Below are 26,198 nucleotides of genomic sequence, written 5' to 3' on the forward strand. Positions count from 1 at the left end.
TGTAGTATTTTGTTCTTCTGTTGGGTTTCTGGGATCTTGATTGTTATATGTCTAGGTGTAGATTTATTTTTATTGTAGCTACTTGGGGTCCTATATGCCTCACTTATCTGAATGTCAAATTCTTCCCCTCTGTTTGGGAAGTTTTCTGTCATTAATTCTGCAAACAGTTTTTTAAAGTCATTTGTATGTTCTCCTGCTACTTCATGTATTCCTATCAGTCTTATGTTAGTCTTCTTTGCATCATCTAGGAGTTGTTGGATCGATTTCTCATGATCTCTTATTATTTTTAAGAGACCTCTCTTTTCCTGGTCATTGACTGCAATCTTATCTTCTATATCTGAGAGCCTATCTTCACATTCTTTTATTCTGTTGCGTACACTTTCAATAGAGTGTTTAATCTCCTGGATATCTGTTTGAATCTGTTTTATGGATTCCCTTTTTTTCTTATGTTGGGAGTTTATTTTTTCTATTTCTTTCTTATGCTGGGCCTTCATGGCTTCTATCATGGTCCTGAGCTCATCTATTTTTCTGTCAGTTTCTGCTCTAGAGTCTCAAATCATGACTTCCATTTTGCTCACTATCTCTATGGTTATCTGGGAAATTATTTCTGTTTTGAATTTCTCTAGAGCCTGATTGATCTCTTTTGTTACTTCCTGTGCTTTGAGTTCAGGATGTCCTGGTGGTTCACTATCGGCCTTTTCATCCTCATTTGCCCTACTGTTTGCCATTGGTGAAATGGAAGTCTGTCCTTGTGTCTTGCTTAAGTGTTTTCTCATTTTAATTTTTGTTGTCGGACTGTCCTTGGTTTAATCTCTGGGTTATCACCCAAATCTTCCTGATATAGTTGCACCCTAGCTTCTGTGTGTCTAACGACCCACGGACATTCTCATCTTCATAACATCATAGAAAACAGCTCATCAAATCAACGGCAATGCTTTACCCCAACTGATACAATCAGCAACACATTAAGATCAAGCACAACTTGGACACTGACCACCTGTGGTAGTCACTAGTCTATCACCCTTAAATCATTTGAATTAAATTGAAATCAAGAAGCAGTCCAGAACATGTCTGCAGTGAACAAACTTTTCAATATAGTACATTTACCATTTAATGGCTCAGACAGAGTGAGGATGGAAGACCCCTGATCTCAGTTAGTTGATTGTTGAACCCCATGATGCTGACTGACCTCGGGCTGCAAGGCCCAGATTGAGTTCCCCATCCTTCTGAATGGTTGAACTCCGCAACGTTCTATTACAGGTTTCCCCCGCCCTTTCTTTAAAGATGTTCAAAGTTGGGAACTCAGAAAAATACCCTTGATGACCACCTCTGTCTTTGCAGAGTGGGTCCAAAGACTGGCACAGTCAGGAGGTCTGCGAGTGTGGGGGGGGGCTTTTGGGGGTTCAGGGGCATGCTACCTTCCCGGCACTTGAGCGATGGCGGCTGTCAGGAGCAGGCGTGGTTCTCCTTCCCACGGTGGATCGGTCCGGCCTACCTCCTGGCGCTTGAGCGATGGCGGCTGTGTCGGGAGCAGGCGTGGTTCTCCTTCCCACAGTGGATCAGGGCTGGAACCTGTATTTATTTAAAGTGAATTAATTGTTGGCTCTATTAATCCTTCAAACTCCATGACTTCTGAGCATTCAGTTTACTCAGAACAAATAGCATTGTATTTATTTCTTGCGAGACACGACTTCTTCGTGAGCATCAGGTGAGCTCCATTTGGATGACATGCCTTATATCTCAGATGATTCATTTACTTTCAACTTCCCTAGAATTTATTGCTAAAGGTTGATGTGAATGCTTTCAGTTTGGGCTCTAATATAATCCCCTGAATGGCAATTAATAAATAAAAGATGGATACTATGTTTGACAGAAGATCTAGACTTTCTCAGTTTTCTTCTTTCTATTTTCACCAAACTTCATGTCAGACATCCCTAGGGGCTGGTGATATAAAGTATTTTCTGTAAGCTCCAAAGCTTTTAATATTGCTTCAATACCCCCAAACCTTTATGTTGCCTTTGTTTTGTTGTCAGAAATGATCTTATTCAATTTCTGTTTCTTTTTTCCTTATGAATGTAAGAAACATTCCTCTTTCTGGATTGAAAAGTAACATATCCTCAGTCTTTATGCTTGCAAGTACCACCTGCAATTTGTCTCTGGAATTTCTTGCATTTTTGTTCTTGCTTAGTCTCATCTCTTGTCACATTTACTGAATATACACTGTTACCTATAAAATGTAGGGTTTATTGTCATTGTTTAAAATGCAAAGATGTCTCTTCTAACTAATGATGAATCCATGAAGCAATATCCAATTTTTGCAGTTTGCTTGCTTTACTAGGCTTCAGGGTTAATATGGACTAATATCTTTATTATGGGCTGAGGAAAATGCAGACTAGTTTAAGTAACTTGACTATAACCAAATAGAGAGCAAAGACCAAATTTTGCTTTATACAGTAAGGTATGTGATACAAAGAAGAAAGGCTCTGATCAGTTCACAGTTGTATATTTATTAAATGCATAACTTACACAAGTCATTTCAGTTTTCTCATCTGTAAAATACTAATAGTACTACCAGTAGCCCAACTGTAAGGTTTATAGTAAGGATTATATAAGCAAAGCACTTAGACTAATGTTTGGCACAGACAACTCAACTATTATCATTATTGTCATTATTTTGACCATTTTTAACATTTCAGAACAGCCGGAAGGACATGTATTGCTGTTTAACTTTATATGCGTTAGGTCTTTGTTGTGCTCTTTTGGATAGTCCTGTGTTGCTTAATACTATGTTAGGCAATTAGTAGTAGTGTTCGTGGTGGTGGCAGTAGTAGGAGCAAAATTTGTGCTGATTAAAATGAAAGGCTCACTTCCAGTGTGCAAGGCATCAAAGCAGAACTTTAGGAACATAATCCTTAATATATGCTCAATCTATCTGTATTAAAAAATGCCCAGTAGTTTTATTTCCAGAAATGCAAGCATGTTCTTGATGACAGTAATCTCCCTTGTGCCTAGAGGAGAACATGCATATCGGCCCTGGTGGAACAGCTTGGAATATAAAAACAAGAGCCTGATGGATTCCTTCCATCGTTAAAATAATTTCTATGCTGCTAATAGTTAAGTAGCCTAATCTTGTTATTCATAGTTGTGAGACTGGTGCAGGTAATGATGGGGCTCAAGAAACAAAGTATAGGGAGCTGGTACAGGTAAGACAAACCCTAAAAGCCAATTAATAAAACGCTCCTATGTTTTACTTTTGGTTTTGTAACTTTATTTTATATATTTTTAAAAATTGTCCCTTTTTAGTATTTCAAATAGAAATTCATTGAGAAAACAGCATAGGCACAAAAGGCTTTCATTACTTTTTATTTATGTACAGACTAAATAAATTGCATTCACTATACACTAATAGTCACTAGGGTAAACTGTTTAGTCATAGAAATTATGACTGCTAATGTTTCTTGATTTCCAGGTATAAAATGCATTTTATCAATAAACAACCATGGTAATAATAAAAGATACAATATGTGGGTATACCCAAGTGGGTCCTGAGAGAGAAGCCTTATGCTAGGTGTTCTTTGTGTGTGTGTGTGTTAGTGTGTGTGTGTGCACGTGTGTGCATACATGTGTACTCATCTATATAATATCTGAGTGACAGCCTTTCAAATTCACGTATGTGAGTGTATATGTGTGCATATATGTCCATGCATATACATTTCTCTGATAAGATATTTTTAAATATTCTCAGCTCAAATCTTATCACAACTTCCAAAGAAACAAACCAGAGCTCAGAGAAATGAAACCACTTGCACAAGGTCACAAAGAGTGGCAAAGCTGGAATGCGGCTCCTATTCATTTAACACACCCTTTTGAAAAATACCCAAACAGAAGTTATTCTTAGAATGACAAGTATTTCCATTGTACCACACTGCCCCAATATGGGAGGTGTGACCTCTTGACATTTGTTTTCCAGAATCTCCAGGCAAAGATTTTGGTCCAACCCTGGGATTGAAAAAGTCCAGTTCCTTGGAGAGTTTGCAGACTGCTGTGGCTGAAGTCAGGAAGAACGAACTCCCCTTCCACAGACCTTGGCCACATGTGATCCGAGGCCGAGGCTGTAATGAGAGCTTCAGGGCAGCCATTGACAAATCCTACGATGGACCGGAAGAGCTCGATGCTGGTGAGGCACTGTGCTCCCTGAAGTGGCTTCTCCATCTCCTTATTATCTGTGAACCACAGGCTAACATGTGTGCTTAACTACAGAGAGAAATGATTTAAGGATCACAATTATATTTTTGATATTAAAAGTAATTCATTTTCTCGATATGTTTTGCCCTTTGGCTTAATGAACATGGAATTGGAGAACACAATGTGCAATTTATTTTACAGTGCAAATGCTAAAGAAATGTTCTCCTTAGCTTTCCTACAAGGACCAACTGTCATTTACCCTTAGGGTACTAGCACTAAGTATGCATTTCTTGACATTTTTATATGAGTCATTAAAAGCAACATCAACCAGAGGATGACTGCATTAATTGAGTAAAAGCAGTTGGGTTATATTTGTACTCAAAAATCTCCTGGAAAGAAAGTGGTGCTGTTTGTTTCCCAGCATGTGGGCTTTCTGAGTTGATCAAGGTTAACAAGCTAGCTTTCGGAGGGATTAGTGCTTTGTACTATTCGGGCCCTTCATAGAGCCAGCTAAGCAATCAATGGGTCCATGCCCAGCACCATCCTTGAATGTAGTCCTGTCTTCATGGGGTACAAGTAGCCACATGCAAGGGAAGAACTCCACAGTACTTCTGTTCTGGATTTTGCATCTTGACTTCATTTATATACTAGCCATAAGTGCCACTGACTATGCATACTGATTTTTTTCTCTCTGTACAGATGGACTGTCTGAAAAGAGCTCTCACTCAGGCCAAGGGGCTCTGAATTGTGAATATGCCCCTCAGGGGAACTCTGAGCTAGAGGACTTGGAAAACAAAACCAGGAAAGCCAAAAAACTGAAAGACAAGGAGAAGAAAAAAGAAAAGGGCAAGTTGAAATTCAAGGATAAAAAGCAGAAAGAAGAAAATGAAGATCCAGAAAGAAAAATAAAGAGGAAGGGATTTGGTGCCATGCTAAGGTATGGGCCTGCTTTGAAGGCCAAGATGGTTTTGTTTCTCCTTTTACTTCTTCTGGTGAAATCATTGTTTTGTGTGTATTCAGAAACAAGTAAATGCTTTCCCTCATATTTGGCTAAATGCATAAAAAATTTGAAAGAATGGTGGTGTGGGTTCCTTTTCTGTAGAGGTAGAAGGCGCTTTCTTGGGTGGTTCACTGGGATGCAAAGAAATTGTCGTAAGTTCACTGTCTGAGAAAGGCCTTTCTTAGTAGGGTACCAACTTAGTCTAGAGCCCTTTGTACCAAAGTGCTCCCTGTGTGACCATCTGTACAAGAAAGTCCAGAGAAGCCAGGAAGGCTTCAGTTGTTCCCTGTTGAACCTCCCTTAACTGGAGGAGTCATGGTCAATAGACCTCGTTCTGCCGGGACTCCAGGTGTGTGGGTGACCACCTGCAGAAGTACTGCAATGCAATGCAGATGAGTGGGTTTGGATCCAAATGACCCTGCTCTGAGCCTAGGTGCCTCCACACATGAGCCTTGTGGCTTCCCACATTGTTTTATTTGCCCAAGCCTCCTTTTTCTTTCAAGGTGAGGCTGGCATTCCTGCCCTACCGATCCAGTGCAGTTGTGAGATAAGAGTCATCTTCAGCAGCTTCATTGGTTGGGCATGCTTAGCAAGAAAGTCAGAAAAGTGCTATAGTTCTCCTCCTCCAGCTATCTTCAAAAATACTCATTTGAGACTGTCTTCTCCTCATTCTAATATCTTGCATTCTGCCCAATAGCTTTCTGGTCACTTTGGTTAATAAAACATTGTCCTTGTCAGAGACTCTGACAACCAATCCAGTGTAAATCTAAAGTTTCTTCCTCCCTATCCCTCAGACCTCAAGCCCAAAGGGTGCCCTGCAGTGTGGTGGGAGAATGGTTCTGCCATCTCCCGCTTTTCAGTCTCTGGAACCAGGATAAGGAGAAGGACAAGGACAATAGCAAATGGGGAAGGTTTTATTTAAATACCAAATCTGGTGTAACCAGTCATCAGGGGCCCATCCTGGACAACTGCCATGGATTTTTGGAGAGTTTACTATATCAGTGTTAAGGCTCTTCTACTTCCAATGTTGTTAACCATGGGCAAGTTATTTTACCCCTGTGCCTCAGTTTCCTCATCTGAAAAAATGAAATAATAATAGAATCCATCATTAGTGTTAGAATTATATTTTTAATTATATGTTACGCTCAGAACTATACTTGGAAAGTATCATTCAATAGTAGACATAATAGTGGTCCCCTAAAGATGTCTATGTCCAGTCTCCATTACTTGGATATATGTTATGTTACATGGCAAAAGATTGTTAAGGGTGCAGATAAAATTAAGGTTGTTGATCAGCTAACTGTGAGATAAGGTGATTACCCCAGATTTCTTCAGTAAACCCAGTATAATTTGAATAAGTAGGCCTTAAACTTGGAAGAGGGAGAATTGACTCAGGATGTAAAGTGCAGAGAAACAGGGTACTACTGGCGTTGAAAAGAGAAGGAAGAAACCATGAGCCAAAGAATGTGGGCAGCATCTAGTAACTGGAAAGGGCAAAGAAAGGAATTTTCTCTGGCCAAACTTAATTTTAGCCCATTTGCACTGTCAAGACCACTATATTTATGGCAATTTATTACAGCACAGATGGGAAACTAATACAGTTATCATAATTGTATCACTATTTTTACAGTATCATAGTAATTAAAGTAAGGAAAGGTTTTCTCTTTAAGGTATTAAAGGAAGAAAACTATAAAAATAATTTAACTAAAATGTGGTCTATGAATGTAAAAACTGTAAGAGATTTACATAACCCATATCATAGAATATTACTAAGTTAAGACTTTAATTTATATTCTATTTTACATAATATGATTTGGCAGGTTCCTGTTTCCTCGCTCATAATACAGTACCAGTTATTTTGTTGCCAATATCCTGTTTGTTTTCATATAGTAGAAATCACAGGTCTTAAATCATTTAGACATCTAGAACCTTGGGCTTTGTTTCCTTCTCCTGGTTTAACAAAATGAAGAACTGAAAGGTGGCATTTGATTTTATCTTTGGTATAAAAATAGCAACTGTTTTCTATAGTCTTCTGCATCTGAATTGTGATCATACTGGAGTTGCTGCTTCATCTGCATTTTCAACAACAAAGAACACAAGAGCTGTTAGCATTATCCAACACATTCTGCTTTAATTCTCATCTGTTGTTCAGATGCTCTTGACTTAGTTTCTTTCTTATTTAAAAAAGATGGATTGTTCTCAGGTTCTCTTGGAGTTAGATGTAGTTTAAATATGTATTGCCTTTCCAATTATCTGCATTTCTGTGACATCCTCCTGAAGATGGGGTTTGGATATAGGCTCTGCAGCTATACCCTGTACATTGGTGCCTGGAGAAAGGGAAAGTGACAACTTACCACACACACACACACACACTCCTCACCAAATCCTGAACCATCGAAGTGTGGATGTGTTGGCAGTGGCCTTGTTCTGGCTTCTAAAAGCTTGAATGTTTATGCATGTATGATATCAGCTGGTCCTTTCGTGTCAAGAACACAAACTAGTACAGTTTAACTAATTATTAGTTTGACCTCCTTCTAGTCTTTTTAAAAAACAATGGGGGAATCTCTTACATTCATACCTTTCTGCATTTTGTGCATCTAGTTCAAATATTGTTATGTGTTGCTGATGTCAGAATATCTTTCACCTGGTTTATATGTCACCCTAGGTGATTGTGGAAGAATATTGTGGGACTCGGGAGCCTAACCCTGACTGTGGGTTCCTTCCTTGCCGCTGAAAGAGAATGTCTGTGAGCTTAGTGCTTTAATTGTTCAATGAGGTGTTTGACTTCCTTGGGGGCGGTCATACTCTACCTGACCCTGGCCTGGAGAAATGGCACATAAATGGTACCTGCAACCAAAAGGCAGAGCTCAGTTCTCTTCAAAGACAGACTCCTTGCTGCCAGCCACAAGGCACTTTCCTGGGATTGGACACATGTTTTCCAGGCACTGCAGAGAAATATTCTTTGGCTAAGAAAATCTTGTGTGTCTAGAAAAACCCAGAAATCAGTCCCTGCACCTTTGGTATTTTCTAACTTTGTCAGTCCTTCTGGTCTTTAAACAGAGACAGCTATCATTGGCTCCTCTTGAGAATGTAGGCCACTCACTTCAAACACTGAACTGTCAGATCATTCTGAACACTACCTAGAAAGGCTTCAAGTGGCCCAAGTTCTCTTTCTCTATTCCTTTATAAGATTTGGTCCTAACAAGAATTACACCCAGTAAACTCCTTCTTAATAGAATAAAAAAGGGCAAAACCTGCCAATGAAAATGTCATCCCTGGTTTTAAAATTTGTTTGCCTATGTTCATCTGATCAGTGGCATCTGTTGAATGCCTCATCTCTGCCAAGTGCATTCATGATTATCCTTTCATTTACTCAACAATACTTACTAAAGTTTTGTTTCCCATCAGGTGCTATTCTAGCCACTGAATATACAGCAATAAAGTTCCTGCTTTTATGATACTTTCCCATCTTAACAAAAGAAAAAAAACACAAATTTCAGCTTCTCGCGGTACATTTATACTGAAAACAAGCAAAATTTCACATAAAAGTATAAACCATTTTTAACAATGTGTTACTCATGGAATAGAGGGACATTCACCAGGATAACTCAGGGATAAAATTGGTACCTTATAATCCATAGTCAACTTATATGGTACCAAAAAGGACATCGGGCCATGGCTGTCATGGAATTTACATGGCAGTAAAGGGGAGAGTATAACCAACTAACCCAAAATAATTGAGATGCCTTCAGATTGTAGTAGGTGTTGTGGGGAAGGTAAATGAGAAGGATTGGTGTCCTCTCACCCTTAGTAACTGTAACAGCATGACGGAGTATTCAACTGCCCACACTGCCCTGAATTTTCAACAGAAGCCTTATCAGAACTTAGCACACTATGGCACTAAAGCCGATCATTTTGTGCCTGCTTTTTTCTTTTTTGAAGTATGTGAATATGGGATGGTTATTTTTAAACCAACTTCACATGAAGCTATGACAAAAAAAAAAAAACTAACCCAAACTGTATTTAAAGTAAACATTTTACAATGTAAGGCAAATTTGGTTTACAGCTATTTATATCAATTTTGTTCCCCTTGGACCATCATCAGTGGGGGTATTTTTTATTGTTTCCCCATCACTCTGCTAATATGGATATGCCTGGAAGATACATTAGTTCAGTTTCTACTTAGAAGAATTTCTGAAAAGCCAAAATCATTAACCCTAAAGACAAAGATATTTTTAAAAATCTAGAGACATCAACTTGTTGTTTCTAAGCTTTACATATGCTAAGACTTGTTTCCTTTGTTTTATTCTAACATATACTATGTATGTTATTTAAACTAGGGAGCTATGTATCCTGCTGTGAATTGTTTTTAAAAGAACACACACACACACACACACACACACACACACACACACACCCTTCACCAACACCATAAACACCACAGCCACTATCACAACCAAATTAATGCTGAACTTGTTGAAAATCTGGCCCTTACAAGGTCTATGACCTGCACTAATTCCTCTGAGTTTTAATCTCCTTATTGGTAAACTGGGAATCACAACATCCTGCTCAACTTGGGAAGCTTAAGTTCAGTGGATTGTGTGAACAAAGATGTCAGTATGGTGCTTGACTAGACAAACATTATTTCTTATTTATTTTAAATTGACAAGTAATTATACATATGTTATATAACAAGATATATAGCGATATGGCTAAATCAGGCTCTTTAATGTATGTATTATCTCACTATATATTTTTGTTGAGAAACTTTAAAATCTCATCTATTAGCAATTTTGAAGTATATGATATATGATTATTCACTGTAGTCACTAGATGTGTAATGCTTGAATCTATTTGTCCAGTCTAACTGAACCTTCGTGTGCTTTGAATAGCAACTCCCCAGGGCCCTACCCCTTGCCTCTGGTAAAAATCATCTTACCCTCTTTTTCTATCATCTGTAATTTTTATGTTCCATGCATAAATGTGAAGTTGTTTATACTTGTCTTATGATACTTTCTGTGCCTAGTCTATTTCATATAACATCACACCCTGTGGATTTATCTATGTTGTCACAAATGGCAGGATTCACTCCTTCTTAACAGCTGAATAGAATTCTATTCTGTATGTGTACCACATTTTTTTGATGTGGTGTCAGTTGATGGACAGAGGTTGTTTCCATTTCATGAGTATTAGGAATATCATTACAGTATCATGAGAGAACAGATGTCTCTTAAATATACTAATTTCATTTTCTTTGGATATATACCCAGAAGTGGGATTGCTTGGTAGTATCTATTTCTATTTCCAGTTTTTTGAGAAACTTCCATACTGCTTTTCATAATGGCTTCACTCATTTATATTCTCATCAATTGTGCAAGGGTTTTCTTTTTTCACATCCTGGCCAATACTTGTCCTTTTTATAATAACTATTCTAACAAGTTTGATGTAATGTCTCATTATGGTTTTAATTTGTATTTCATGAGTTGGTGATACTGAGCATTTTTCCACATGCCTATTAGTCATCTTTGTATTGTCTTTTATGACACAGTTGACACTACTGTGTTTCCACTATGGCCCTATTTCCTATGGCCAAGATCATAGGGTTATGAGCTTTATCTCAAGCCCGTACCCTTGAAGCTTACTCTCTTAGTTTTTTAGTTTTCTGCTATTTTGTAATTAGATGGATATAATGCTTTATAACTCGAACTGTTTTCATAATAAACTATAAAAAGAAATGATGAAGCTCAAATGATTTGATAATTTATATTTCATAAGTTTTGAGTCACCCTTTTCTAAATGAAACCATGAACTATTTTTTTTATGTGTCATCTAATCACTTGGTAAAAGGTAAAACTTTCTACGGCTGAATACAAGTGAAAAATGGACTCACATGATGAAAATTTCTTTTCTTTTCTTTTATATTTTATCATTTCATTTTCTATACATTTCAGCACAGAGTATGGGTTGTGGACAGCTCATAGTCATTTCACCAGGCTGCCCTGAAGTTGTTCTGTAATACATTATCTGCAAAGATACATTTTGACTTGGTTTTTAAATTAGATTAGATAAAGACTGAATAGTTAAATCACCAGAGAACATGACATCTGTCATACATCTGGCCTCTTTACCTTGATCCCATAATGGCTGTTACAGGGCTCGTGTACAATAAAGGTAATGTGGCCACAGCCCTCATTACCTCTTTCCAGATAGTGGTTGTGAGCATCTAGGCATCCCTTCTGCTGTATGGGTATGGAAGGTAACCTAGATAACCGGGCCAGGCCAGTGAAATTCTTCAGTCACTTCCCCAAAGGCAAAGGGCCAAACATGGGCTAGTGTTAAGGTGCTTTGCCTCATGAAGTACAAGCTAGTTCTAAATATGATATTTCAGATGAAAAATGAAAGCCAAAGTGAGTCAAAGTTCTTAATTCAGCTTCAAGCTAGATGCAAAAATATATTAGAAAGAGAACCTTACAGATCAGGGTAAAATGACTGCATAGATTGAACCTAAGAGAAATATGTAACTGTGGGAAAAATAAATTTGCATGTCAAAGACAGTCATTGGTGTTCTTTGTGACTGGCTCTGGCAGAGGAAAAGAAATCCGTGCTAAAAAATACCAGTTGGAATTTACTTGGGCTTAATTTTTGTCTCTTTGGTGACTGAATTTTTCTCTCCTCAGTTCATCTTAAATTATTCACTTTATCTTTCACAATAAGAGCCATGAATATTTTGTTTCTACATTCTGTTAATTTGCCAATTTTCTCTTGAGCTAAATGTCTTGGCAATTTTAAATTTTTATTCAGGTTCAGAAGAAAAAGGATCTTTTTTTTTTTCATTACCAATATCATAGGGTTGGGCTTAGAATACTGCTTTTTATGACCAATGCTGTTGAGCCTATAATAGAACTGCAAAGAAGAGAGCATACTATACTGATATTGACTGCCATTGAACCTAGTGATGTGATAGCTAATAATATTTATATATTTACATATGATGCATCTTATCTTTTGTTGGTTTGAAACTAAGCACTAGGGAGGAAAATTAGCACCATAACGTGGATAGATTGTGAACATAAGAATGTAAAGAAGTGTTCCTTATGTGAATAGGGCAGGTGATAAAATTGATGAGGATAGATGTGAGTGTAGTAACTAAAAAGTTAAATATAGACTGAATTTGGAGCAAACACATTCAGGATTATTTGGCCAGCATTTATTTCTTAACTAAAAGAAGACCCAGGGACAGATGGGCTACTCATCTGATGGGCTGAGTGCAGAAACAAATGAGCTGCTGCAGTGCCCAGCATGTTGGGTTTGTTTGGAATATGATTTTAATAATTTTTTTCAGCTGTCAGGCATGTCTGAAAATGTTTGTTTATCATTCTTTTTTTCTTTTTTTTGAGTATGTGTTCATGGAGGGGCCAGTGGCTTGTATGGAGTTAATTAGTATGAAACTGTACAGAAGCATTGTTTTTTAAATCATTTTAAAATCTGATTGCTATTTATCACCTTCACCTCCTATTTTATGTAATCTTGATCATGCTGTAGCGAACATGATGTGGTTTTCTCATACTTATCACAATAAAAGCTGATCACATAGACTGTCAACCAAAGGCTTATTTGTTTAATTAGGATTTCTTCTCCTCTTAATATGCATCCCATTAAGGTAATATGAATTACAAGAAAGCACTAAAGAATAGATCCCTTTAACTCATTACTTTTCTTGGATAAGGAGGTTTAGATTTGTTAACAGATCAGGACAAAAGTCCAGTGGCTTAACTCTTAACGAAATTATATGCTAAAAGGAATTTACCAGGCACTAACGTGGTATACATTAATAAATAAATTTCAATAGATTTAAGGTGAAAAATAATTATTTATATATAAATTCCTAGTGGGGCTCTATTTACCTAATTTGACTTGTCCCACATCTAGCACAATGTCATGTTCTTGTGGAGTGTTTACTCATACTTTTAGAAAATGACATGTATAGATTTAATAATTTGCTAGGGGTAGAATCGGGTCTTTGTTTAGTACCTTTCATCTGAGAATTTCAATGTAATTTACTAACATCCATCTTCAAGATGCAAGGGAGATGAATGTGGCAAACAGTAGCATTACTTTCAGATAATAATTGAGAAGTGAAACAGCCTCTTTACAGCCAGACTTTGAACAGATATAATACTGAGATCCCTCTTGATCATTGCTCCTATTGTATCAGCCTCTTGAAAATGCATGGACACCAGCCATAATTCTGTGTATACTTACATACACCCTGTAAAACCCCTATTTTTGCCATCTATTGGATTTTCCTGTCTTAAGGCACCATCAAAACAGCAATTTAAAAACATGAGCTGCTTCATAATTAAGCAGAGAGATTTGAATCTTCAGTCTACTAACTGTAAATGTTTTTTCTCATAGAATAAGAGAGGCTTCCCAGAACAATTAAAAACAGATAGAAGATACACAAATTGAAAAATGGATAGGAGGTATACAAATATAATTGGGTTGTACATTCAAGACTATTATCTCAACCAGTCTAAATATTATTCACCAGGATTTTTGGAAATAATCCAGTTTTGTTTCTCTAGAAATTAGCTGATAATTCCTGCATGATGGTTTTGTTCAACCTCAGCTTCAACATGTCTAAAATCTCATGCATACGCTGCCCCTGTAAGTCACCAGCTCAGTCAGACTTCCCTAATTCTGTCTCAGGCACTGCCAGGAAACCCATGATATATGGGATGCCTCCACTGTCCCATTTTCTCCCTTCCGTCAGCCAACCATTCTGCTGATATTTCCAAAATAGTGTTTCTCATATCTGGACTTTCTTCACCATCTCCACTGCCATGACTCTAATTCAACTTATTTTAATTAGATTGTTTCAAAAGCTGCCTAACTGATTTGCCTACTTTATGTCTTCATTCCAGTTCATCCTAGCACAGCTCTTGATCATTTTTTTCAGTTATCAGATATTTAAAGAAAACTTTCTATACCAAAATGCAATCCAATGTAATGGCAAAGAGCAAATCTTCTGCAATCATTCCACTTAGATTCAAACCCATTCTACATCTTTCTAGCTCTCAGTCCTTCAGCAGCCACTTAACTATTCTGTGTCCCAGACCTGTTTTGTAAAATTGAAATAATGCTCTCATTTACCTAACAGAGCTGAGTTACTATGAAAGAAGTGAGAAGGTATATGCTAAATGCCTGGCATATGAAAAAATTTTTTTTCACTTAAAAAAACTCCCTTTTAAAATTTTTTGTTTCGATTTATTTAAAAAATTATGGCATATTTCATACATAATGATCACATTCATCATAGGGAGTTTGTACCTGTACATAGCACATCTCAACTCTTATTTTTTCTTATTCCTCTCCCCTTCTTTCAACCGTTCTTCCCCTCCCAATTTACTACAGCTTTGTTTCCATTTTTTTCTTCCATTCTCTTTTTATCCTTATTTCTTTCTTTCCTTCCTCCTCCCCTCTTCCTTGTTCCCCTTACCATTTGAACATGTTCTTACTTCCCATTATCTATCCTCCATTATGGTCCTTATTTACCCTTTGGGTTTCTCACACCAGAGAAACAATGCAATATTTAAACTTGTGTGTCCAGCTTATTTCATTTAAGATTATGGTCTTAAGGTGCATCCATTTACCTAAAAACCACTGAAGTTTATTATTGTTTATGGCAAAGTCATATTCCATTGTATGTAAATACCACATTTTCTTTATCTAGTCATCTTTTGATGGGCATATGGGCTTTTTTCAAGATTTATCTATTATAAATTGTGGTGTTATAAAGATATGCATATATCATTTTGGTGTGATGCTTTTAATTCTTTTGGAATTAGATACCTAGAAGGAGAACAGCTGGGTCAAATGGAACTTCTAGTTTTAGCTTTTTTTGAGGACCCTTTCATACTGATTTCCATAGTAGTTGCACCAGCTTACATGCCCACAAGCAGTGGAGAGGATTCTTTTTTCCCTCAGCTTCACTGACATTTGTTATTGGTTGGTTTCCTTTTCTTTTCTTTTTTTTTTTTTTAGTACTGGGTACTGAACTCAGGATCTTACACTTGTTAGGCAAGGGTGGTGCCACTGAGCTAAAATCCTGAGCTACATCACCAGCTCAGTTGATTTCTTTGTTTTTTAGTTGATTTCTTGATGATAACCATTCTTTCTGGAATGAGAAGAAATCTCAGTATTGTTTTAATTTGCATTTCTCAAATGACCAGTGATGTTGAATATTTTTCATACATTTATTTGCTGTTTGTGCTTTTTCATCTGAGAAATGTCCATTTTTTCCAGATGCCCATTTTTAGATTGGGTCTTTAAATTTGGGGGTCTGGTTTTTTTTAAATTCTTTATATATTCTAGATAGTAGCCTTTTGTCTGAAGAGTAGCTGGTAAAAATTTTTCCCATGCTATGGGTTGTTTCTTTACTGTTTATAGTTTCCTTTGCTGTGCAAAAGCTTTTTAATTTTATGTCACCTCAGTTGTTGATTCTTTGTAATATTTCCTGTGTGATTGGGCTTTTGATCTTTCCTACCCCTATGTCTTCAAGAGTTTTACCATTTTTATCTTGCAGGAGATTTAGTGTTTCTGTTTTAATATTTAGATTTTTGATCCATTTCAATTTTAGTTTAGTGCATGGTAAGAGATATGGGTCTAGTTTTAAATCTTGGCATGTGGAAAGTCAGTTTTTACAGCACCGTTTATTTAAAGAGGCTTTGTTGCAGTGAGGGTGTTGGGCTCTTTGTCAAAGTTAAGGTGGCTGGATGTGTTTGGAGTTGTTTCTGCATCTTCTAACCAGTTGCACTGATCCTTAGGTCTATTTTTTTCCAATACCATGCTGTTTTTGTCATGGTAGCTTTGTCATAGAATTTCAAGTCAGGGATTGTGGTGATCCTTGCCTTGCCCTTGTTGCCCAGAATTGCTGTTGCTATTCTAGGTCTCTTCTGGTTCCATATGAATTTTAGAATTGTTTTCTCTAATTCTGTGAAGTATGCTATTGGTATTTTGATTGGGATTTCATTCAGTCTGCATAAGAGTTTTAGAAACATGATCACTTTTATTATGGTATTATTTCAGCCTATCTAAGAACAGGGGATGTCTTTCCATTGTTTGATATCCTCTTCAATCTCCTTTTTCAGAGTACAGTGATACTTTGGTTCATGAATGGAATTCTTTCCATGATTTTGGTTACAGAATATGAATATGAATCCTTCAGCCTTTAACCATAGATATAGGATTTATAGTTATATAGCAAAATCTTAGACAAATCAAAAAATTATATATAGTATAACCACTCGGTAGAGTAATTTTACCCTGAGGGAAGAAAGTTTAAAAGGTATAAGAGGAAAAATGTAGAGAAAACAAAGAAGAAAAAGAAATTAGAAGCAAGGCTGAAAGACAGGAAGATTACCCAAGCCTCACAAAACTGGTGAAGACAGGAGAGGAATAAAGAAGGAAAAAACAAGCAACAACAGCAAAAACCAAATGAACAGAAAAGAATATAAATTTGTCTGTAATATCAAGCCTGTGCTTATCTTCTAAGGTCTATAGTTTTGGGCTAGTGTCCATTTTGGGGTGTGGCTCTATTTTCAGTGGTAGACAAAGGAGGCAGAGAGAGCCCAAATCTTCCTGGATAATCCCAGCAAGCCTGCAGTAGGGCTGGAGCAGGGTGACAGGTCAGGTATTTTTAAATCCATAGAAGTTCAGGCTGAGCCTTGCCTCTGGTTGTGGGCTTGTCTAAGTCATTGAATGTATAATACTCTGGGTGTCTTTTGCCTGCCTGCTGATGGCTCCCTCACCCTGGACATCTCCTATGGTTGTCTCTCACCCTGTCACTGTGGGAGTTTAACAATGGAAGAGCTGAGATAAAACCAACCCATCGCTGCTCTGAGTCCCAGATTCAGTGGGCCCCTCCTTAAAATGGCATCTGACCAGACACTGCAGTCACTTGGACTGGAGTCACTCACCAGCTGTTGTAGCACACAGCATCCACTGTTCCTTTCCACTCCTGCATTTTTCCCTCTGATGCCTCTGACATCACCCACTTTTACTGGGTCTGTGTTGATTTGATCCTCCTTTCTTATCGCTCAGGCCAGAAGCCAGGGAGAAAGTACAGATTGTCCCTTACTTTTTATCTACTGTGGTCTTTCTCTTCAATTTCTCTGTGAGCTCCATTTCTTTTCAGAGCCTTCCTTCAGATCCTTCCTTCAGGCCCATGTCCCTTCTTCTTTTCTTCCCCAGGTTGATGTTTTCCAGTGTCTAGATTCTCAGTCTTAGGGAGGTTGATTTGCTGCATTGCCATCTTCCCAGACTTCTGTTTGTAACCTCATATTTCTTTGGTCAGAAATCCAGCACTGTGAGCTCAGCTTATTAGTGTATCAAAAAACAAAGTCAAGGTGTTTGTAGGGCCCTGTTCCTGGGGGCTTTGGGGAGATTGCCTGCTCCTAAGGTCATTCAGGTTGCTGACCAAACCCAGTTTCCCAGGTTCTGGAGATATAACCCATTAGTAGTACAGTACTCTGCTGTAGGAGCTGTCTCCTGTGATGACTAAGTGAATTGTCAAATTTTTGGCATGGGAGCCACCAGGGAATTAGAATGTGTCTCGGTTGGTCGTGGAAATGTGACCATGGAGTCATGCCTGATCCCCTACATCTTTATTTTTGGTGCTGTTTCCCCGCTTTTCTTCCTGGCCACCATGAACTAAGTATCTTTACTAAGCATCTTTAGTTACTACACTCATACCCTTCCACCATGTTGTTTCTGCTTTGCAGCCAGCCATCTATAGCCTGAATACCCTGAAATCATAAGCCAAATTAAACCTCCTCTTATTTGGTTTATGGGTGTTGGGTTTGTGTTTCAGCAATAGGAAATATAGTACTTTTCCCAATTACCTACTGGTAATCCCAAATCTGACTGTACCCTAAAATCATTAACAAATCTCATTAAAATGATAGGCTTCTGACCTCATTGGGAACTACTTATGAATCTAATGCAGCCAGTCCCAGGTATTTTCATTTGGAAACAACTGACTCATAAAATTAATGCTCTTTATTTGGCATTCAGGACCCTTTCTGTTCTTGTCCCCATTTATTTTCCTTTCCTTCTTTTTTTACTGTTCCTCTCTGCAGAGGCTCCACTCTGATTAGTGTTTAAGCCCTATCACCTTTGTGAATCCTTCTGTGACCTGTATTTCTTCCTTATCGAAATTCTTTCTTATGATTTAAGTTTGCTCTTTGAATACTTTTCATGGGCTGGCTGGTTTTTGGTTGGAGTTTTGTACATTTGTCTCATGTCCTCAGTGAGATTATGAATTCCTTTAAGCAAAGGGACCCCCTCCCAATGCTTTTCACAATATTTGTGCTTAATAAGCTTTTGCTGATTGACTGCTTGGCTTATGTGGTGTGCTAATTGGAGTGGGCTCATTTGGATATTAATGTGTTGTGCCCTTTAGTCATTCTAGATAACAGTATTGAAAAATAATGAAAACAGTAGAAATGGTTCGGAAATAAGAGAGAGAGTGTGTGCGAATGGCCCTGGGAGTTAATTTTTCTTTTAATTTCCTTGGAAGAAAAAGTGGAAAGATGAGTTAACTGGTAATAGTAACCAGCTGTTCTCCGTTTCCACTGAGGATATGTTTGAGAAAATGGGCCAAAATCACTATCACTAAAAATGAGGTTAGAGATTAAAAAAAAAGAAAGAAAGTAAGATGGTAATGTTAAGCACTGGAATGAGGTTTCTGAACACGTTGTAGAATTGACCTCCCTGAAGTACTTTAAGAGTGGGAAAAATAAATATTCATCTAACATGATATGAAAAAATTGCCAATCAGTTCATTACTGGAATATCTATTAAGTACTAATCTTGGGAAACCCAGAAAAAATATACAACATGATCCCTTTACTTAAACTCACAATCTAATTAAGATAACCTATAAATATGAAATTATTAGCCCTGAAAATAGGTTTTGGACTTCAGAGATAAATTGTGAGGGTATAACCATAATTATGTTTCAAATTCAGATATATACCCATTAGCCCTATATTTGAACTACTCCCAAACTTTTTTTTTTAAATGAATTTTCAGTGTCTCTGTACAAACTGTTTCTAGATAGAGTGGATTCATCTTCAGTCTTTTCTGAAATGATTTATTCACTTCTATGAACAAATAATTGCTAGATGTACAAGTATGTTGTGGCAAGTACAAAATCTGTCTTTTTTCCCTGGCACCTTACTTCATTATTTCAACAAATACTGATTGCCAATAAGTGTCACTCCCAGGGCTTCTTTGGAAGATAATATAGTGGACTATGTTTTCATTATATTCAAACTCTGGTGCCTACAACCTTTCCTCAAAGTATGCTAAGCATAGAGGTCTTAATTATTGAAGTGATACCAAATTCTAAGCCCTTTTTGATGCCCAGAGCATCCCTGAAATACTATAAAACTATGGTGGAACTATTTGTAGTGTGACTGGTAAAAATACCAAGCAGTGAGATGGCTTGATACCCTAGTTCTTTATCAGGCTTCTTGAATGTGAAGTTTTCCTTTCTCTATTATATGAATACTTTTTATCTATATATTTGTATGTAAACTACCACCATGATCATCAACTAGTTGACTGAAATTGATTATAAGATAGATGTCTACAGGCTGAGAGAAAGAAGAGTTGATTCGCTGAATAAGTCAGTCTCACAATTGAAATGGCACAGAATTGAAGAAAAATAGCCTAAATCTATTATCATTTATGTGGTATGGTCAAAGTATATGGGGAATGATTAAACATTTTTTATTATAGTAAAAGACACATTGCCACTAATCCCCCTCACTCCAAGCACTTATCACACTACTTTTGCACTCTCTGAGGCCATTCTGGAAGTCCTCTTTTGTAGGTGTCTCTACAAAGTATTATAAAAATATATGGTGGATGCTGTTGCCAGGTGCCATCCAAAAGAAAGGCAAGTTTCTAAAAACATCACAACATGTCTCCGTTCACCTTATTCACAGGATCTGGCACTGTGAGACTTCTGGCTCTTCCCCAAAGTCACAGTGACCATGAAAGGTAAGCGTTTTGAATTGATTTTAGACACTGAGGCAGCCATGACAGCACAATTAATGACACTTACAAAAGGAATTTGCAGAACTACTTCAGAAATTGTCACGAAGGATCAAAATGTGTTTGAAGCAAAGAGGAGCACTTTGAGGGAGATAAATGCAATGTATCTTACTATTTACCATATCTTTATCATACCAAATAATTTGCCAAATAGAAATTTGGCCTTTAACATAATATTCCCGGTATATCTTTTGGTCTGAATAAGATGACCACCCTCTCCTGTTTTCAGCACTGCTTTTCTAGAAAATTTTAAGCACATCAGGACAGTTGATCACACTCATCTGTGTCCCCAATCTGTCTGATCCTTCCTCTCTCTTTTACCTGCCTTTCTACTTTTGCTTACATGCTACCTACCTATTATCATAAAATTATTTGAAATCTAAAAAATATTAATTGTAATAAAAATTTTTAATTGCATACCACTTATAAAACCATACAAAACAGTAGAAGTTATAAAAGGAAACCTGAATGAACTCTTCTGTTATATAAATGTTTTGTGTTCACTTTAACCTGAGCCATTATCTGTTCTCATAAGGCTTTCTTGGTATCTGAAAGCCACATAGCTCCAGAAAGCAAAGTAGAAATGTCTTAGTAGAGAATGACTAAAAGCAATATCCCATCGCCAACAAAAGAATCCTTGAGAATATTATATAATTCAAAACTCAAGAAAGAGAAAGCTGGAGGGAATATTGACCAGAAATGACAGTTGCAACTCTGATTGCAGACAAAATCACAAGTGAACAGTAAAAACCCTAATTCTGGAGCTTTTAGTATTAGTTCCTCCAATTGATAGGTTTCTTCTCCCCCAGGGACTTTAATTTTCCACTTTAAATTTGAACTCCAGTCAATGTATAGTAGAAAATCAATATCATAGATTTGTTCTGCTTTTCTTGTGCCTCCTGGAATTTTCAAAGTATGGGAAGGAACAGCTTTATGATGAAGATGGACTGTAAAATGAAAGGGATGGCTCTGACCATTTTCGTGGAACTTTGACCCAGACAATCTATACTAGGACACTGATGTCATCTTTTCCCTCCTGTCTCTGTCATGCTATTGTTCTTTCATAACAAGCAAGGTGTTAGATATCAGGAGGGATATGATTACCACCACATTTTTGGAAAGAATCTTTGGCAAGTTAGAAGTATCGAAATATTGTTCCTATGTATCCTGTCTTCTGTCTTAATTCTGTTTTGCTAGTTTTATTTATAATTTTCCTGCCTATGTTATGACTTGGGGAGAGGGAAGTGAAGGAATAGACTCACCAAAATCTAAATAGCAATAAATAAATAGCATTGTTAAAAATAAGTGGAAATGCCAAAGAATTGTTCCTACCCATACAGCCATGGGACAAGGTGAGCCATTCATGCTCTCTAGATTTGGGCTGGTGCACTTGGTCCCTGAGAGATAGTCTTTGATCTTCCTCTCACTGCAGCTGCCCAGTATCTATTTAGTCTCCACAAGCTCAGGCCAGACTTCATGGCAAGTCCTCAAGCAGACCTGAATCCCTAGATTGCCCTGGAGCTGGTCTTCATAATCTTGGTACTTTCTACTTTTTTTTTAATAACTCGGACCATAAGAACAAGAATATGTAGTAGATTCATTCATATGTAAATGGGTACATTTTGAGAATATGCTCCTAAGTGAAATAAATAAGTCACACATATGCAAATACCGAATAATTTCTCTGGTGTGAAAAACTAAAATAGTACTCAAGATCCTAACAGGACAATTAGCAATGTGAAATAGGAAGAAAAGGACCAAAGGTGTAGGGACAGTGAGAAGGATATGGGGAGGGGAGGAGGGGGTGAAGGGAGGGTGGGGACAAGGGGAAAAAATGAGAACCAAGACCTGGCATGTAAAGGTACAAGATACCAGTAGTGAATGTAACTGCACTGTCTACCTAGAATATAGTAATAAATTCAATTTAAATTAAAAAAAGAAAAACAAGAATATGTTACTCTTGGTACCTCTGCCTCTGCCATATTCCCTCCCTGTGCTTTCCCTCTGTATCTTCTCACAGGTGTAACCCAATTTCCCAGTTCTTCCTGGCCCAGGCCTTCCGGACTAAGTGCAGAGATCTATTAGATTGTCAACAATCTCTCCCTCCTCAATTGGGCTGTTGGGCTCTGAGCAACAATGACTCTTAAAGTAGTGCCTCTGTACTGTGCCTACTTCTGCTTTGCCTAGCACCCGTGGTCCTGTGGAGGCCCCACTTTGAAGCCTGTCTTCTTAGTCTAAAGCATTGGGGTCGTAGAACTCATTATTTCTGACAGACCATATCAGAAAACTGAGTCCTGCCTTTATCCCCGGTCCCATGTGTCTATGGTTACAGCACTTTTTCACTGAACTTCATATATCATACTTGAATTTCAGGTATTCATCTCTCATTTGCTTCCCTAACTGTCATGTTTTGTGTAGCTGATTGAATAATGTAGAATGGACCACTTGTAGACTATCCAGCTGACCTCTGCTGGTCAGCCTCTTTGCCCTTGTGTGAATTCTGCTAGCTACTAATCACCCTCCTGGGAGAACTCCACTGAATTCCCTTCCCAGTGACCCTGTGCTGTTTGTTAGGCATATGTAACACTCAGTCTGCCATCACTCACTGCCTCACTCACGTGTGCCCCATGGTACAAACAAAGGGTAGATGAGCCAAACCTTGGTTCCAAGAAACCCATTCCAGAAACAATAACTAGCAATAAGTTTGTACTTACAATAAGGGGAAAAAATGACAACCAAGACCTGTCATGTAAAGGTACAAGATCTCAATAATGAATGTGACTGTACTGTATACCTAGAATGTACCAATAAACTCAATGAGAGACTTAAAAAAAGTGTACTTACAGATGTTCCTATGAGGTGACAGAATATTTAAAAGACAATGGTAATGTTTTTTTCTCCTATAGGATTTTTTTTTTTTACTCAAAGTATTTTGTTTGAAACTCACCTTTTCTAAAAGAGAAAAATCAATTCTTTGAGCACCAGGGTCTCAGATGAATTTCCCTTAATTTTAGAAATATTATTTAAAATGTACTGATAAGCTCAGCTCTTTTGTTTTGCACTTTAAGTGTTAAAATTTAAACCTAATTTGTCTATCATGTTTTATTATATAAGAGAAGTATCAGCATAAAGAGAAACAATGGTAGGTTATATAGAATGTGATAGAAATTCTAACACACTGTTTAACAATAATGTGGCAGGCAGATATAATTTTAATCGGTATTGTCATTAATGACTATCAATAGAGAGGATAAGATGTTCTTGTCTTTGTGAATTATGATTTATGGCTGGCACAGCAGTCACACTGAAGTATATTTATTTTACAATATACAGACATTGATTAAATGCACATGGCATCTCAAATATGGTTGACATTTTAAGTCAAAATTATTACAGACACACAACCACTCATTTACGCTATTTCTTTAAAAATGTGCCTCAACTGATTGTTAATGAAAGAAAGTCTAGTTGGGCCAATATGTCAGTAAGTTGTTTCTGTATTTTACTGATGAACATAGACTGGGGGGAAGTTGCTTCCTTTGAACAAACAGATATCTCATTTTACTCTATCTGGTAGATAGGATCTAAGGAGAAAAAGAGTTTCTTAAAAATTATATATATATATATATATTTTATATATATTTAATTGTTATAGAATATATATATTCTAGATTTCTCAAAAATAAATCTATTACAATAAATTTATTTTTAATGTCTCTCTGTAATGCTCCCTACTTTCTCTGAAAATCTTGCCAACTAGCCTACCAGCATGCTTAGGAAGTAGGTCTTAAATAATTGATGACAGCTGTAGCTGAAACATTAATATTGTTTAAAGGTGATGGTTTCTGTAATGTATATTGCTGTCTGTTGCCAATAGACCAGCAACTTTAAATGAGTGTTTTTTAGTATTGATTGTTGATTTACAAGATTGAAGCCAATAGTAATTGTGTCAAGGAGAATACTCATATATGGTATCGATAAATTCTTTTATATGAATTCTTATTTTTAATGACAGAATTTCTTAAATTTTAAAAACTTTTTATGAGGTTTAGACCTATAGAAAAAGTTACAAAAAAAATAGTACACAGACTTTTATATCTTTTACCCAGATTTCTCAGATGTTAAAACTTCCCCAGATTTACAGAAACACTCTGTCACTCAACATCTGTCTCTCCCAGTGTCTCTGTCTCTGACACTCTACCTCTCCATATTGGTATTTATTTACCGATGCATGTATACATGCATTTTTTTCTCTTAATAATTTGAGAGTGGTTCAAACCTGATGTCTTTTCTTTGAGGCTAGGACTGTATCACTGTATTTTTTATCCTGTGTTTTAGAAAAGCAGAACCGACCACAATTCAACTTCAAATTAGCAAAATTATAAATTATAAGATGAGGAAGGCAGTGATTTCAGAGGTGACTACTAGTCAAGGAAATCAGAATGTGTCATTCTTTTAATTTTTATCAGGCTATATTATCTCCATTTAATCTAAAAGCCTAAATAAAGGTAGTGTTGACTTCTGGTAAATGAGTATTTCCCAGAGTGGGGTGTATTTCTTCAACATTTAATGAAACTTCCAAAGCAAGACCTCTGCAAATAGGTGCAAATATCTCATCCTTGTTATGAGCTTCAGTAACCATTGAATTTAGTCCAGTGCACTTAAATGAAATAGTGAGTAGGAAAATGTCCTGCTTATTTAAAATTGTGCTGCAAAAGGAATATCTTTTTTTCTCAGACCTTTTATTTTCTGCAACTGATGTATTAATAGGATTGAAGGGGGTGGCTGGAAAACCACCCAAGTCTTTGATCATATTAAGTGTTTCCTCCTGAATTATTATGCATTTGAAAACAAAAATGTGCAAGAGTAACTGCATAATGGTAGAGTGGAATGAAGTTCATCTCTACAATTTATGATTTGCCTAATCAGGAAGACAGATCTGGAGAAATAGTCTGCTCTGCCCATCATTGTCATTACTTTTGCTAGGGACTGAGGGTGTTTTTTTATAGGAGGGGCCACTCCAGGTCATATTTTGTGTCTTGCGAGAAGAGGAAGTTCAGTAATATAGGGTTAGTGTTATAGCTTGTGTCTAGATGTTCCCTCAAAGCCTCTTGTGGTCATAGGTGGGGCTTTTCAGAGTTGGCTGGATCTAGGGTGTTTGGTGGAGGAATCAAGGATGTGATACTGGGATTGATTCATGGTGTGATGCTAGGATTAAGGGTGCCCCATCCTGGATGTGAGTCTAAGGGTGGGTAACCTGGATAGGATATAAGGGGCAGAAAGAGGTTGCTGCTGTTGTACCTTGTTGCTTACTGCTTGTTCCTCCATGCCTGCCCCGCCATGAATTGTTTCTCCTCTGCCATGCTCCCTTGCTCTGTTGCCATGCCCTGGAGCCAGCTGACTGTGGACTGAAACCTCTAAAAATAAACCTCTTCTCCTTCAACTTTGGATGTCAGGTATCTTGTCTCAGCAACAAGAAAAAAGTAAGACGGTGTAGCTGGTAGAGTGTGTGGGGGGTATACACCTGTTGAAGATCAGTATTTAAATAAGCAAATCCATAATTTCATAAACATTCACTCCAGGTTTTATAAAAAACATCAGAGTATGTTCCCTATCATTGGCCTATCCTTAAATTATGTGAATATGGCGATGATGTACTATTATGAAAATAACCATATCTTGTTGAATTTTTCCATATTGCTAACTACAGACAGTTTGATTTGGGGTAAGACAAAAAAAACATGAAGTAGTGTAACCACTGTCTGGAATCCTTTTCTTCTTTTCTGTCTCAGGATTTAATTCATTGGAACTGATAAGATCTACTTTATTCTTACAAAATGAGTATGTCTTTGAATGTCTCAGTCCCAAATACTATCCAAATAAAAGATAA

The 26,198-nt window shown here is 37.1% G+C and overlaps 1 protein-coding gene across 1 annotated transcript in view; it reads left to right on the forward strand.

Moving 5' to 3' along the window:
- Pard3b (par-3 family cell polarity regulator beta) overlaps positions 1 to 26,198 on the forward strand; it is a 1,085,411-nt gene that overhangs the window by 769,723 nt on the left and 289,490 nt on the right. The window contains exons 21-22 of the mRNA XM_033763978.1: positions 3,971 to 4,177; positions 4,885 to 5,122. Coding sequence (XP_033619869.1) covers positions 3,971 to 4,177; positions 4,885 to 5,122 — 445 coding nt within the window. The remainder of the gene's footprint in view (positions 1 to 3,970; positions 4,178 to 4,884; positions 5,123 to 26,198) is intronic.

The sequence above is a fragment of the Fukomys damarensis genome, unplaced genomic scaffold, assembly GCF_012274545.1.
Source record: "Fukomys damarensis isolate Sample0158 unplaced genomic scaffold, DMR_v1.0_HiC HiC_scaffold_16, whole genome shotgun sequence".
NCBI lineage: Eukaryota > Metazoa > Chordata > Mammalia > Rodentia > Bathyergidae > Fukomys > Fukomys damarensis.